General features: G+C 38.8%; 2 protein-coding genes across 2 annotated transcripts in view; both read left to right on the top strand.

The window, feature by feature from the left end:
- The window catches only part of LOC115268772 (PDZ domain-containing protein 8), a 71,381-nt gene that overhangs the window by 27,468 nt on the left and 28,535 nt on the right, over window positions 1–15,378 (top strand). The window lies entirely within an intron of this gene.
- LOC134291127 (S-phase kinase-associated protein 1-like) lies at window positions 8,939–9,958 on the top strand. The gene has a single exon (XM_062858483.1). The coding sequence runs from the start codon at window positions 9,096–9,098 to the stop codon at window positions 9,672–9,674; it is 579 nt and encodes a 192-aa protein (XP_062714467.1). The 5' UTR covers window positions 8,939–9,095; the 3' UTR covers window positions 9,675–9,958.

Genomic DNA, 15,378 nt, shown 5'->3' with positions numbered 1-15,378 from the left:
CTGCTGAAGTGCTGATTGCACTCCGCACACAAGAGCAAAGATTTCGGCCTGAAAAACGGTACAGTGTCTACCAAGTGAATAAGACTGATACAGCCTTAGCTCACGAGAATAAACACCAGCACCTGCTCGACCTTCGAGAAGGGAGCCATCAGTGTAACATACGATGCCGTCTGAAATACTTCTTTCCAGATAACCAGATGTCCACTCTTCCCGGGAAGGGAATTTCGTGGAAAATGTCCTATATGGAAAATTACAAGCAATTGTAAGATCACTTGGAGCAAGGACAATTTTGTCCCAATTCACCAAAAGTGGAAACAACGAGGTGTGTGTTGAACTGCGGTTCACAGGAGTTTCCTCTAGTAGACCGAGTACCCGTAACCGGTAAGTGCAAGAAAGGGCTTCTTGTTTGAGATGAATGTGTAGTGGGGCAACGTCAAAGAGAACTTCTAGCGCTGCCGTAGGAGTTGAAGAGAACGCTCCAGACATCGCCATTAAGCACATCCTTTGGAGATGGCCTAATTTTGATTGGAACGTTCTCACTTCACCCTTTTGCCACCACACAAGACATCCATAAGCCAATATTGGCCGAACCACAGTTGTGTAAATCCATTGGATATACTTGGGTTTTAGACCCCAAGTTGTACCAAGAGTACGCCGGCATTGCCCGAAGGCCATACAAGCTTTCTTGATTCTGAACTCAATGTGAGGTGTCCAGGAAAGCTTGGAATCAAGAATGACTCCAACGTACTTTACCTGTTCAGTCACATCGATTTCAGAATCAAAGAGACGCAAAGGTCGAACGCCATTACGGTTTCGCCTTTCCGTGAAAAGAACAATAGATGTTTTACTCGGATTAACCGAAAGGCCATATTGGCGACACCAACCCTCAACTACCTGAAGGGCGTTTTGCATCAGGTCGAAAAGGGTGCTGATGCACATACCAACTAACAATGTTAGGTAGTCGTCGGCAAAACCATAAGTAGGAAAACCGCTATTATTGAGTTGCCTCAATAGCGTATCTGCTACGAGATTCCACAAAAGCGGTGACAAGACTCCCCCTTGGGGGCATCCACAAACACTCAATTTTCTAATCCCTGCTAGACGCAATGTCGAGAAGAGATATCGGTTTTTGAGCATTTGGTGAATCCAATTGGAAATCATTGGAGATATACCATGACTCCGTGCGGCTTCCAATATGGCATCGAAAGGCACGTTGTCAAAGGCACCCTCGATATCTAAGAAAACACCCAAACAAGATTGCTTTTGAGCGAATGCTTTCTCGATATCGTAAACAACCTTGTGTAAAAGAGTGACAGTGGACTTACCAGATTGGTAGGTATGTTGGTTCACATGAAGAGGCACGTTGGCCAGATGAACATCACGGATGTGATGATCCACAATGCGTTCTAAGCATTTCAGAAGAAAAGAGGTCAAACTGATAGGTCTGAAACTCTTTGCTTCTTCATACGACGCACGACACACTTTCGGAATAAACTTTACAGTAATATCCCTCCAGGATTTGGGAATATACCCTGTAGCAAAACTGCAAACAAGTAGTTTTTTCAAAACATGTTTGAAATAATCAAATCCCTTCTGAAGCAAAATAGGATAAATCCCATCTGCCCCAGGAGATTTGAAAGGAGCAAAGCTATTAAGAGCCCACTCAATCGATTCTATAGTTACAATACTCCGAGCCGAAGCTAAAGAATCATAACTACAAGAAAAGACATCAGGTTCATCCGAAGATGTAATATCCACACATCCAGGGAAGTGTATGCTGAATAAGCATTCCAGAATTTCCTCATCAGAGGAAGTCAGATCGCCATTTGGCAAACGAAGTTCGTTCACCCGGAAATCCTTAGATTTCGCAAGGATTTTGTTTAACCGACTGACTTCACTCAAGCTGGAAACATTTGTACAAAGGTTTTTCCAGCCGGATCGTTCAGCAGACCGGAGAGCTTTCCTGTAGGCCTTGCGAGCCGACCTGAAAACCTCCGAACCAGCCGAACGTCGTCTGTTCCAACTCTTTCTACATTGTTTCCTGAGTTTCGCCAGATCAGAGTTCCACCAAGGGGTTCCTCTTGTGATCTTCACAGACCGTAGAGGGCATGCTTCTTCAAAAGCTTCCATGATGAAGGTCGTTGTAGTATCAACGGCATCATCTAAATCACTTGGAGTGTCAATGGATGGTGAATATCCATGAAATTTGGCTGCAACCAAATCAGTATAAAGATCCCAGTTTGTTGACCGAGGATTCCTGAAACGCAATGTTTGCGAAGTAACATTTAATTGTTCAAAAAAGATATAGCGATGGTCAGATAAATATTCTTCATCTGACACATGCCAATTGGTCAGCTCGTGACTAATTCTGCTAGAGCAAAGCGTTATATCTAACACTTCCTCTCTAGCAGATACCATGAAGGTTGGGCGGTTGCCTATGTTAAGTAATGCAAGATCGGTACTACTTAAGTACTCCATCAAACTGGAGCCTCTCAAGTTAATGTCTGAGCTGCCCCAGATGATATGGTGAGCATTAGCATCACTGCCAACAATTAGCGGAAGGCCTTTTGAAGTGCAGTATGCGATGACTTGTTTGAAAGCATCCGTAGGGGATGGTTCATCATGTGGTAAATACACAGAACAATAGACGTATTTCCTGTTGAGGTTTCCAACAGATACATCAATTGTGATAGCACATACATCTCTGGTGGTTAGTTCAGAGATGAGTGTAGCCACTATTGCGTTGTTGACAAGCACACAGGCTCGAGGCATGACACGCGAGTTTGCCATTTCATGTTTACTGAAAGTGACAAACACAGGGTTCACAAGGTTTCCTAGATAGAAATTTCCCTTACGAAAGTAAGGTTCTTGTACCAAGGCCACTTGGGCTGTACCATTTTGCATAAGTCTGCAAAGATTGATCGTTGCTGTTCTTTTATGCTGAAGATTGATCTGAGCTATCCTAACCGTAGCCACTACCCAAACTAGGTAAGATTAAACTCTTCGCAACAACAGCACAACAAAGAACAGCAACAATAAAACCAAATCGGTATCGATTGGAAAACGCCAAAGGCGAGGATACACAGAATACACTGTGTAAATCGCATAATGCGAAACCATATAGGTGAAAATTTAAACTAATTAACAACATCTTCATAATCCCGCTCTTTATTTAATTTAGCTGATTGTCTCGGAGAAACACAAGGTCCACTGCACCATTGCTCCGGTTAGCGCAGTAAGGGCTACATACTGTGGAGGGCGCCCTGGTACTCCACAGGCTCCGTTAGCGGTTAGGTTTTTATTAGACCCCCCTAGCCATTCATTCCTAGGCACGGTAAGCATAAAGCCGCATCACACCATGAATTAGGGGTCACCTGTTGATGGATTATTACCACCGGAACAGGCGGTCCGTAGTGTTATTCTTAGCCAATTGAGACAATCGCTACCGACACTACACAGCTATCTAGGCTGATCGAGAAAAGAAGTTAATATTGATGATCAACTTCATACGGACTCGAACAGCCGTAATTCCAAAACTCTTCCCGGCATCTTTGCCAGAAATTCTCTCGAGATTCTGCATACTGCTTTAGGGATTTCTCCCAAAGTTATTGCAGGGATTCTTCTACCGTTTTTTCTCAGAATATCTTCCAGTGGCGATTCTCTAACCTTAAATCTTCCTGTTCAACGGATGTAAGTTCTTGATTTTTCTCATCAAATTAGCTTGTACTTTGTAGAAAATGACGAGAATAGTCGTTTTCGTCCATCTTCAATTTGATCTTGCACCTGTATTCCCCGCAAATGCAAGTATTAGGGTTTTTAAACAGGTATAAAGTGAGGTTACGAGACGCCACTGATATCTCCTGAGATAACTTACGAAATACCTTATAAGATATTCCTGGAGACATTTTCGAGGAAATTCAAATAAAATCTTGCGTGAAACTCCACAAAGTATTATTGAAGAAATCTCGACAGGAACTTCAAGAAAAACCTGAGAAAAAATGAGACATCTGGAAAAAAAAAGTTCTAGGTAATAGTAATCACGAGAAAAAATATTAAGGACATCCAAGGAGGATTTCTGAAAACCTCATGGAATCCTGAAAGCAGGTGAAATCCAGCGAGAATCTCTGGAAGTATCTATATCGAGAAACATTTGCATGAAATATCGGGACGTACTCAAACAGATATCTCGTGAAAGAATCCTGCGGGTATCCAGGAAGAAATTTTGAAAGACATGCCGGAACCACGCTCAGAAATCTTGTAAGAATTTTTGAAGAGTGGGGGAATTTATTTTCGGCAGTTTTGTTCTCTTTGTCATGGGGGGGTTTTTTGAAACCTGTTGAACTCAGAATTGGCATCAAATCCTTCCCACCAAACTGAATATGATCAAGTTTCAGGCACTTTGGCCGACATCCCGAGCAGAAGAAAATAACAAGTGAATAACATATCAAGGTATTTATGTTAAATACTACCATATCTTGATATGCCCTTCATTAGGTAGTAATAAGAGGCAAAATAACAAAAATGAATACCAAAATTTTGTATAAATAACACCTAGAAAATAACAAGTCTTGTTATTTTAATAATGAATGCATACCTAAAATTTCAAGCGCTGTATTTGTTATTCCAAAGTTATTGAATAACAAACTAATAATATTTCATGTTATTGAATGTTTCATTTGTCATCAAATCATCTAGACTTTATGATGTAATAGCAAATCTTGTTCTTCGATTTTCACTGCTAAACCAACAAATACTACATCAATACCAAACTCTGCTCAAATACCTCCAACTGTTATTGTAATGTTCTCATAACATTTCGCAGAATAACGCAGCAATAACAATTTTAAGTATTAGAACACATGTTGCTCTTCGCATGGTATTTGTAAGGTATGCCCTTCTGCTCGGGATAAACCCCTCATGACGAAGAGAACAAACCTGCCGATGATACCCTAAGTTACCCTTCATAATTTTAAGAAAATTTGGGTTATTTTTTTTTAAATTATAAACTTTTAAAATCTCATCTGGAAAAAAAACCTGGAAAACTGGAATTAATTTGATTTATGACACCCTGGCAGGATTTGCCGAAAAACCTATTTTAAACAATTATTTTCCTTATTTTTTTTTTTTGCTCCTTTGCACCTATAGTGGTGGTAGTGTTCCTATAGTGGTGGGTCCCATAAGAATTCAATGGGATGCGCTACTATAGGAACCAATGTTTTTTTTTTTTTATCTGTATTAACGAGACTTTTAGCCCTAGGCTAGTTCATCTCGGGACCCACGCTTTACTTCCCTTCCGAAGGAAGAACTCACATTTTGCGAGTTTGTCGGGAGTGGGATTCGATCCCAGGTACTCGGCGTGATAGTCAAGTGTTCTACCGATCACACCAGGTCCGCTCCAATGTTAAATTTCACCTCCATAATAGGAACCGTGTACCTATAGTTGGTGCAAGTGATTTATTAGCAAAAACTGAAATAAATAATGGTTTTTTACATTTTTTTTTCTGGAAATTTTAGGTAAAAAACTGCTGATTAAAGTTTTCAGCCTTTTTATTTTGTGGTTTTATAAATTTTATTCAATTATCTTACTATAAGGAGCTATCAATAACACCACTATTGGTACATTTACCATTCTCAAGTTGAAAAATAAATGAAAAAAGAAACTTTTTTGTGCCATAAAACAAGTAGGGTGACGAAGGGTATTATCGGCAGGTTTGTTCTCTTCCTCATGGAGGTTTTTTTGTGGGCCGAATTGCCTGAAATTTGGGCATATAACTCAGCTTAGTTGGGAAGGATTTGAGGCCAACTTTGAGACCTACAGGTTTAAAAAAATCCCATGACGAAGAGAACAAAACTGCCAAAAATACGTAAGTTTCCCTATTTCTTTTCATCGCCGAGAAAAAAATGTGACTTAAATCATGACTTCTTTCAGCAAGAATTTATTCAGGGTGATCATCTAGACTCTAGAGTCCTATCAGGTTTCAGGATTCCTAAGATATATCTTTATGAATTGCGCAAAGGATTTCTTCAGGAGTTGTATTGATCCATGCGGACAAAATCACTCACAAACAAAATGATCGAGACAGGCAAAATATCTTTAAAAACTATTAATCAACAAGCTTGTTAAAGTGCATGAAAAAATCCCACGTTTGCATTAGAATCATTGCAGAATGAATACATTTTTTAAGCAAGGATTATTGATAAATAACTTGTTTAATAACTACGTGAAAATTGAATATTTTTACCAAAAGTTACAACCAGTAGAAGATTCTTGGAAAAGAGAAAATTTTGGTTTTGTCTGATTGGATTCTTAATGCCTCACTTTTCTACCCGCGATACGCTCTGTGGAATAGATGAACGATACCTATGAAACATCACGAGACATCCACGTGCCACTTCATCAGCAAGTAGGTACCAGTTAACTTTTTTCAGAGTTTGCCCTCCAGAAGCACACCAGTAAAATATACCTAACGACGATATAAACCGACTGGTGAATTCAAGCAATCATCGCAGTAGCAATTTGTACTTTCGCATTCGTACTTTCTTTTACCAGTGAAATAACGCAATAACAAACCTGAGTTAAGGAATTGAAATCCCTTTTCAACAGTGCATCAGAACTTCAAACGCACAAATCTCAAAAGGCAAGCTTCACACAACAGTGCATTTTATTATTCTGTTCTTGCTCACTCAAAATAAGAAGATCAGGTGCGCTGGTTTTGTTTACGAAGAGATTTGTGCCCTCGAAATCGTGAGTAGGTGCCACAGTCAGCCATTTTGGGATTCTAACAAGTCTGTCCTTAAATGCCTTCAATGTCTAGCAGCAGCCAGCCGAAGCCATTCCACGTAAAGCTGCAGTCATCCGATGGATCGGTTTTCGACGTCCCGCCGCAAATTTACAAGTCTTTCAAAAAGATAACCTCGATGATGGAGGATCCGTCAAAGGCCAGTATGATCCAAGATGTGGTGCCGGTTCCGGATGTGCACTCATGCAGTCTGTGGAGAGTGCTGAAATGGGCCGAATACCATATGAATGACGATCTACTGGAGGAAAGCAACGGGCACCCTCCGAATATCAGTGAATGGGATCGAGAGCTGCTTCGGGCTGAGAAGTACATACTCATAGAGATGGTTCGAGCCGCCAATTACCTCGGCATCCAGCGATTGTTGGATGCTGCGAGCAAGGCAGTTCTCGATTTAATCAAGAACCAAGCGCCGCAGGTTGTCGAGAAACCAAGTGACACGATGGATGCTGCTTTCATAGCCGAACAACAAGAAAAGGAATTTGATCGTATATGTATGGAATGTGATGATGATGACGATGATGATGATGATGAAGATGATATTGATGAAGATGATTTAATGGGAATAATGAATAAAATAAGTTTAAAATAAATAAAAAAAACATGTTTTATATATCTACTAGAGATTCCCAGACTGATACTTAATTGGTGGCGATACCTACAAGACAACCTAATTTACTCTCCCGAAGTTAAAGGGTTTTAATGAAGACATTATATGCAAAGACACGAAGTGTTTCGAATGGAATTCCAAATTTATTGTCATAGTCATAGAAATCGAACAGGACAACTGTCAAACGCGCTGTAAAGTCATTGTTTGGCAGCATCAGCGTCATGATGCGGAAGTCATCGTCAACAATCATCAGATTTCGTGTCTTTAGCATATAGTGTCTTCTGTTTTAAATAAAATAACTGATTTAATCCACCTATGGTGAACAGAACCATTCTTACACTTATCAAAGTGATGCTTCTATTATTCAAATGTAATATATGTATCTATCTTATACAGGGTGTTAGGTTCCTGAGTGCAAACTTTTTAAAGGGTGATAGAGGACAATAAATTGTTCAAAGCATATGATAAAATCTCAACGTAGTTGTTGAACTTCCCATGTTTTTGACTATTATTGCCTAAACTGGCTATAACTGGAAAATGGTCAAACTTATCGCAGTTTTTTACGCTTATTCGAAAGATTATTGAATTTTCTATCAAATGGCATTTTTGAATCGATTGGTTCAGTTAAATAACTAAGTTTTCTAGAGCAAATAGTAAAAAAGTAGCGTTTTTTATTTGTTTTTTTTTTTATCAATTATATTTGAAACATGCGTAATAAATTAAGATTCTTTTTTTTTTCATAGTTGCGTTCTACTCTACAATTTGTTATTGGACACCAAACTTCTAGCTGTTATTGTTTTATTGCAATTTCGATTTAAATGTGCGGCACAGTGCGCAAAATAGGGTAAATGTACCAATAGTGGTGCTATTAGTAGCTCCTTGTAGTAAAATAATTGAACAAAATTAATAATAAAGCCTGTATCCGAAATAATCGGGACACAGAAGTACGGCTGTACCTATGTAATGAATCGGTAAAATTGGCCAATCATTGCAGAATGAATACATTTTTTAAGCAAGGATTATTGATAAATAACTTGTTTAATAACTACGTGAAAATTGAATAAAGAGACGAACCAGCCAAGGGCTGAAAGTCTCTCAAATAAAGATAAATCAATCAATCAAAATTGAATAAAGTTACAACCAGTTGAAGATTCTTGGAAAAGAGAAAATTTTGGTTTTGTCTGATTGGATTCTTAATGCCTCACTTTTCTACCCGCGATACGCTCTGTTGAATAGATGAACGATACCTATGAAACATCACGAGACATCCACGTGCCACTTCATCAGCAAGTAGGTACCAGTTAACTTTTTTCAGAGTTTGCCCTCCAGAAGCACACCAGTAAAATATACCTAACGACGATATAAACCGACTGGTGAATTCAAGCAATCATCGCAGTAGCAATTTGTACTTTCGCATTCGTACTTTCTTTTACCAGTGAAATAACGCAATAACAAACCTGAGTTAAGGAATTGAAATCCCTTTTCAACAGTGCATCAGAACTTCAAACGCACAAATCTCAAAAGGCACGCAACAGTGCATTTCATTATTCTGTTCTTGCTCACTCGTAATAAGCTTAAAATAAGAAGATCAGGTGCGCTGGTTTTGTTTACGAAGAGATTTGTGCCCTCGAAATCGTGAGTAGGTGCCACAGTCGGCCATTTTGGGATTCTAACAAGTCTGTCCTTAAATGCCTTCAATGTCAAGCTGCAGTCAGCCGAAGTCATTCCACGTAAAGCTGCAGTCATCCGATGGATCGGTTTTCGACGTCCCGCCGCACATTTACAAGTCTTTCAAAAAGATAACCTCGATGATGGAGGATCCGTCAAAGGCCAATATGATCCAAGATGTGGTGCCGGTTCCGGATGTGCACTCATGCAGTCTGTGGAGAGTGCTGAAATGGGCCGAGTACCACATGAATGATGATGAGGAAAGCAACGGACACCCTCCGAATATCAGTGAATGGGATCGAGAGCTGCTTCGGGCTGAGAAGTACATACTCATAGAGATGGTTCGAGCCGCCAATTACCTCGGCATCCCGCGTTTGTGGAATGCTGCGACCAAGGCAGTCCTCGATTTAATCAAGAACCAAGCGCCGCAGATTGTTGAACCAAGCGACACGATGGATGCTGCTTTCATAGCCGAACAACAAGAAAAGGAATTTGATCGTATATGTATGGAATGTGATGATGATGACGATGATGATGATGAAGATGATATTGATGAAGATGATTTAATGGGTGTAATGAATAAAATTAGTTTAAAATAAATAAAAAAAAAACCTGTTTTATTTATCTACCAAAGATTCCCAAACTGATACTCAATTGGTGGTGATACCTACAAGACAAGCTAATTTACTCTCCTGAAGTTAAAGGGTTTTAATAAAGGCACTATACTCCACAGGGGACTGTCATGGTCTTCTTGTTTTCTTACCCCGCATTAAAATCATGCTGCTGTGTTGAAAGATAGGTTGTCAGCTTGAGCCCTACGCTTGAGCCGCTGTTATGCTGGCTACGAAAACATTGCATTGGTGGGATAGGGATGCCAATTCCTTGATACTCCATTGCACGGTGATGTCATCAAAAAATCGCTCTCTTTTTCTCCTATGGGAAATTAGAAAACAACAGGACCAACACCTGTCAAATTTGACAGGTACTGGTCCTGTTGTTTTCAAACTCTCTGAAAGAGCGAAAGAGATAGAATTTCGCCGTGAGGTGGTCTATATGCAAAGGCATGAAATGTTCCAATTGGAATTCCAAATTTACTGTCAATGTCATAGCAATCGAACAGGAGACCTGTCAAACGCACTGTAAAGTCATTGTTTGGCAACATCAGCGTCATGATGCGGCAGTCATCGTCAGCAATCATCAGATTTTGTGTCTTTAGCATATACAGGTCGGACTCGATTATTCGGAGACTCGATTATCCGGGATTTTAGACTCCATTTTTTATTCTTCAACCACTTAACCTTACTTACAGCTCTTTTGTCCACTAGGGCACTGCGTGAGCGATTCTAATTGGCGGCTGCGCTTGCTTCATACAGCGCCTAAATGTATTCTATTCTAATTGCACTAATTCTAGTTCGAACTGGTAGTATTTGCGCTGCTGTCACTCTTTTTTACCCTGTCCATGGTAAAATGTAAGTAAATTGTAATTTACTTTTAAGTTTTTCACACAAATATATCCAAAGAAATTAAATTCTCGGGGAAAATACTGACAAAGCTTGTAAATATATTTTTGAAAAATTATCAAATTTTAAATGCTTTACTGGAGAAATCCACAAAAGAATGTATAAAATGCAAATGGAATGGGAGAAACCGAACAATTCATAAACAAATTGCCGAAAAAAAAATCCAAATAAATTAGGAAGGAATGAAAAAAAAAAATCCGGAAAATAAATCATTGAAATTCACAATACAGAAATAATGGCTAAACAAAATTACTATATTCTTGTATTATATGTTTCTTAGTAAAAACCATGTAGTTGTAAGATTTATACTTTTCACTCACACATTTACTGGTTAATTTTTTAATTTTTCTCAAAAAAAAAGGATGCTTCTAATAAAACAATTATTTCAGATGAAAATTCTGTTGAAATTAGTAATCCCTATAAAACTCTGAACTATTTAAAGGAACAGCATATTTAAAGTGCCTCTAGCCCAGGCATTTCAATTTCTGCTAAACAAACAACGGGTGCTGCCAATCGTGGTCCGCGTCTGTGAGTTTGCTGGTTTTGGGCAGGAAATCTTAAAGAGAATCAAGTAGAGCTTGGGCAGAAAAGCTCAAAGAACACTAAGTAGAAGCGAGGCAGGCCAAGTTCCAGTGTGGACGTAGAGCCATAAAGAAGAAGAAGAAGATCTTGAACTCATTAAGGGTCATCAAGGTTTCTTTCCAAATTGCTAGGAAAAGAGACTACCGTGTATTGCCGCAAGCCCTGAAAGATCAGGTCTCCTTCTCAAGTACTTTACTGAGAAGACGCATACGTTTTTCATACACGTAGACAGGTCTGCACGCTTGTTCAGTCTTATCAAAAGGTCTCTCAAGTGATGATAAATCGCTTGATGAGATTAAAAATGAACTCAACTAATTACTTTGATTCACTCCAGTCCAAATAATAAAAATGAAAAAGAGAACCCGCTCTGAAAATTCTCAGCAGGGTGTCTTCCAAAAATTTTATTTATTTCTCTTCAACAAAAGTGATCTAAATAACTTGAAATATTTGGACAAGGCGAAGAAAATGTTTCATGTCCAAGTGACATGGGAACATTTTCGTAAGACTGGTGTAAATTTCCAGAACCCGACTCAGTTGGGAACATGAAACGGAACATTGCCACATGGATGCTAAATTCATGAATTGTGGAGGTTCTTCTCACAATTGACCGGTAAAGGAATATTCCAGAAAATTTAATTGTTCGAATTGCGGAGGCAACCAACATTTGGGATTGCCCTACCCGCAAAAAAGTTGTGGAATCACGTACTCGGCAGATGAATGGGAACGCTAATCGTTCCCGTAACTCTGCAGGTACAATTTCTCACAACACAAATTCTTCCATCAATTAACGGTTACCTATCCGCCGGAGGTAGTTATCCACGAAACTAACCTTGGAGCGAATAATGTACCCTCCATCAGTGGAGTGGATAAAATTTTTCTAATTTTGTTCAAACGAATCGTGCTACCTATGCCCATGTGGCTGTTGAGTTGAGTTGCTATCATCATTCACAGGCACCAATTTTTTCATCATTTGAAATCAAAATTTTTGAAACTTTCGGTGTTTCTCTTGAAGCAACCATTGGTAAACATACTTGCACTGGCCAGCAAATAGATTTTCCTAATTCCGATTTGCAAAAAATTACTCGCAATAGGACGACATTTTCATAATTGATGATTTTAATGCGGAACAATGCGCGTGGAATAATCTTCAGTCCAATTCCATCGGCACGATTTTAATTGATGATATATTCAATGTATTTTTCATGTCAATATCCCGATAGCCCCACTTATTTTTCTTCTGCTAGAAATCCCTCAGTAATTGATTTGATCTTAACTGACTCAAATCAGCATTGTAGCCAATTGGTTACTAACTGACTTCGATTCTGACCATCTTCCTGTAACATTTCAAATTTCCCATAAAGCGATTTTTTAATCCCATCAGCTGTACTTTCAATTATCACTGGGATACACATAAAATATTCATCGATAGCCATTTAGATGTTAATATTTCATTGGAATCACATTTTGATATTGACAATGGCCTCGAAACTTTGACTAATACCATAGTCGAAGCAAGAGACGCGTCAATACCAAAGTGTAAAGTCAAATTCGACTCAGTTATTATTGACGCCGATCTGAAACTTCTGATTCGTCTTGAAAAAGTGAGAAGAAGACGATTCCACGAATTCGAGACCCTGCTTTGAAAGTTATTTGGCAGGATCTTCAGAAGGAAATTAACTCACTAGTCCAATTGGATATCAGGTTGCCCGCGAATTCGAAAATATTCTCAATCATGAGAACATTTTCGACAATTCATTGGGTTCACTGATTTGGACGAAGTGGGATTTATTATTAGGAAGTTTAAGAATATGAAAACTCTGGGTGATGATGGAAATGTCTATATTCTCATCAAAAAACTTCCAGTATCGTCGTTGGGGGTGAGAATGGGTCAAAAAAGGATACTAAAAGATTGTTTGTTAAATAACACATGCAGTTGAAGTCGGAATAACTTTTTATTTGGTAGGGGGATTAGGGACATAATGGACACCTGGGGCGAAATGGACACCTCTGTTTTTGCCGAAACCGTTGACTTTTATGTAAAACTTTCAATGCATAAGTGTAAAAGAACAAGTCATTGTTCTATTTTTCAAAAGTACCTTTTGTAATCCTTCAAAATAACCAAAATATCATTGAAATTGAAGTATGTTTTTCATATGACGGATTTCTTATAATTTCGAAGCAGCAGCAAATAAGGTATTACAAGTGATTTAGTGTGTCCACCATACAAACAAGTGAAATGTTAGCTTATCTACATGTATTCTAATCTAATCTAATTCTAATTTAATACAAACGCAGCCAGTACGAGAAAGCATCCTGGAAAGTAATCAGGTTAGATTAGACCCGATTACTTTTCTTGTCAATATTGAGGCTGGCAGCATATCAATAATATGGTGCCAGCGTCAAAGCGGCCAGGCCTACTGCGTTGTATTTGCCGCAAAGATGATTCTTCGAATTGTCTCGAGTTTAAACGATTGTTTTCCGTCGAAGCAATTCTAGAATCTGCAGGGGAGGAGGGATGCGTTGACATACCGTACCAAACGCTCCAAATATGTGTTAAATATGATTGAGAAATTTAGGAATATGTAAATAATGATGCTGAATGGAATATGGTGAATATTGGAAAGCTCTCACCCATTTAGCTTGTGCGGTCCGAAGATATTCTTGATGATCCCCGTGATGCTGAATTTCCAATCTGCGTCTGCCGGACAATTGGTAGCGGTAGCGGCACACGACAAAACGCGAGAACAACAACGAGTTTCGGCACTTTTGACTTTTCCCGGTCCCGACTGATTCTACGACACGAAACTACTGAACTCTCCGGAACACGTAGTACCGGCTGTCACTCCACGACCGGAATCGCGAAAAAAAGAGCAGCGGAGAAAACTTTTTATTAGAACGCACTTTCATTTTCGCAATCAAAATATTTAGCACTTTCTATCATAAAACATGGACTGGAGTCGAAATTTTCAATAGTCCATTTTACGAGCCGATTTAATGAATGAATTTTGACAGGAGGTAGCGTCCAATAACCCGTGAAAATCAATATCATCATCAACATTGTTGTCACTTCGTAAAATGGCTCATACTTGAGGCGTAGCACCCACCAAATCTCTCACAAATCTTCGCAAAATCAATCATTGACACTTTTTCACCCGCGGAAGAACGAACCGGATGGCGTAGCACCGGACAAACCGTCTCCGCTAATCGCGAGAAAAAAAAATAAAGCACCTTGTTAGCTTATCTACATGTATTCGTAGATTTAGCAATGGACGAAGTATTATATTTTTAATCAGAACACACTGAAGTTATGTAAACTCATCTAAGATGGAGTATTATATCTGTGGTATTGATTTCCGTTGATAAATTACTTAACTGATCGATATTCTCAAAGATACAGCATAAAATATGCAGGGGTATCCATTATGCCCCGATGGGTGTCCATTTCGCCCCGTACCTTTCCTGCCAGCCCCAAAAAACATATGGTTTTTAATTCATTATTTCTTCACAATAATGACAATCTACCAGCTGTAAATGATTGAAATACGTAGGAAACAAGTTAAAGTTGTAAGCCAACTGATAATATGTTAAAATTTTGTCTGTTATACAGGCCTAACATACTCATTTGCTTGGGGTGTCCATTATGCCCCTAATCCCCCTATGTATACTCTTCTATATGCTAATGATAGCTTAGCAAGAAAGTATCACATTATATGAATTGTCTACTAAACTACAAATGATTGAAAATTGACCCAATCTCACCCCTTAGAGGGGGTGAGAATGGGCCAAAGTATTCGAAGTCGCCTATCTAAGAATACAAGTTAATTTTATTGATCATATCTAGTATACCTACTTAAAATATAATGTAATCATGACGAATAAAATCTTAGGTAATTTTAAAAGATGATTAATCCACCTAAAAGGGCTAATACAATCGAAAAATTAGTTGAAATTTGATAAAATAAAGTTTATATGTTGTATCGCCATTTTTAGCCACCATAAGGGGCTGTCCATTAATTACGTAAGGGTTTATAGGGGGAGGGGGATTTGAGAAATCTTACGCGCCATACAAAAATATTTGGCTTTCCAGATTGTGCGATATTTGCCAGAAAACCGTTCGCCAGAAAACCATTCGCCAGAATGACAAACGCCAGAAAACCATTTGCCAGAATGTACCATTTGCCAGAATACTATTTGCCCGAAA

Source organism: Aedes albopictus, chromosome 3, assembly GCF_035046485.1.
Source record: "Aedes albopictus strain Foshan chromosome 3, AalbF5, whole genome shotgun sequence".
NCBI classification, from domain to species: Eukaryota; Metazoa; Arthropoda; class Insecta; order Diptera; family Culicidae; genus Aedes; species Aedes albopictus.
Note: the sequence above shows the minus strand (reverse complement) of the source record. Positions and strands in the feature narration are given on the sequence as shown.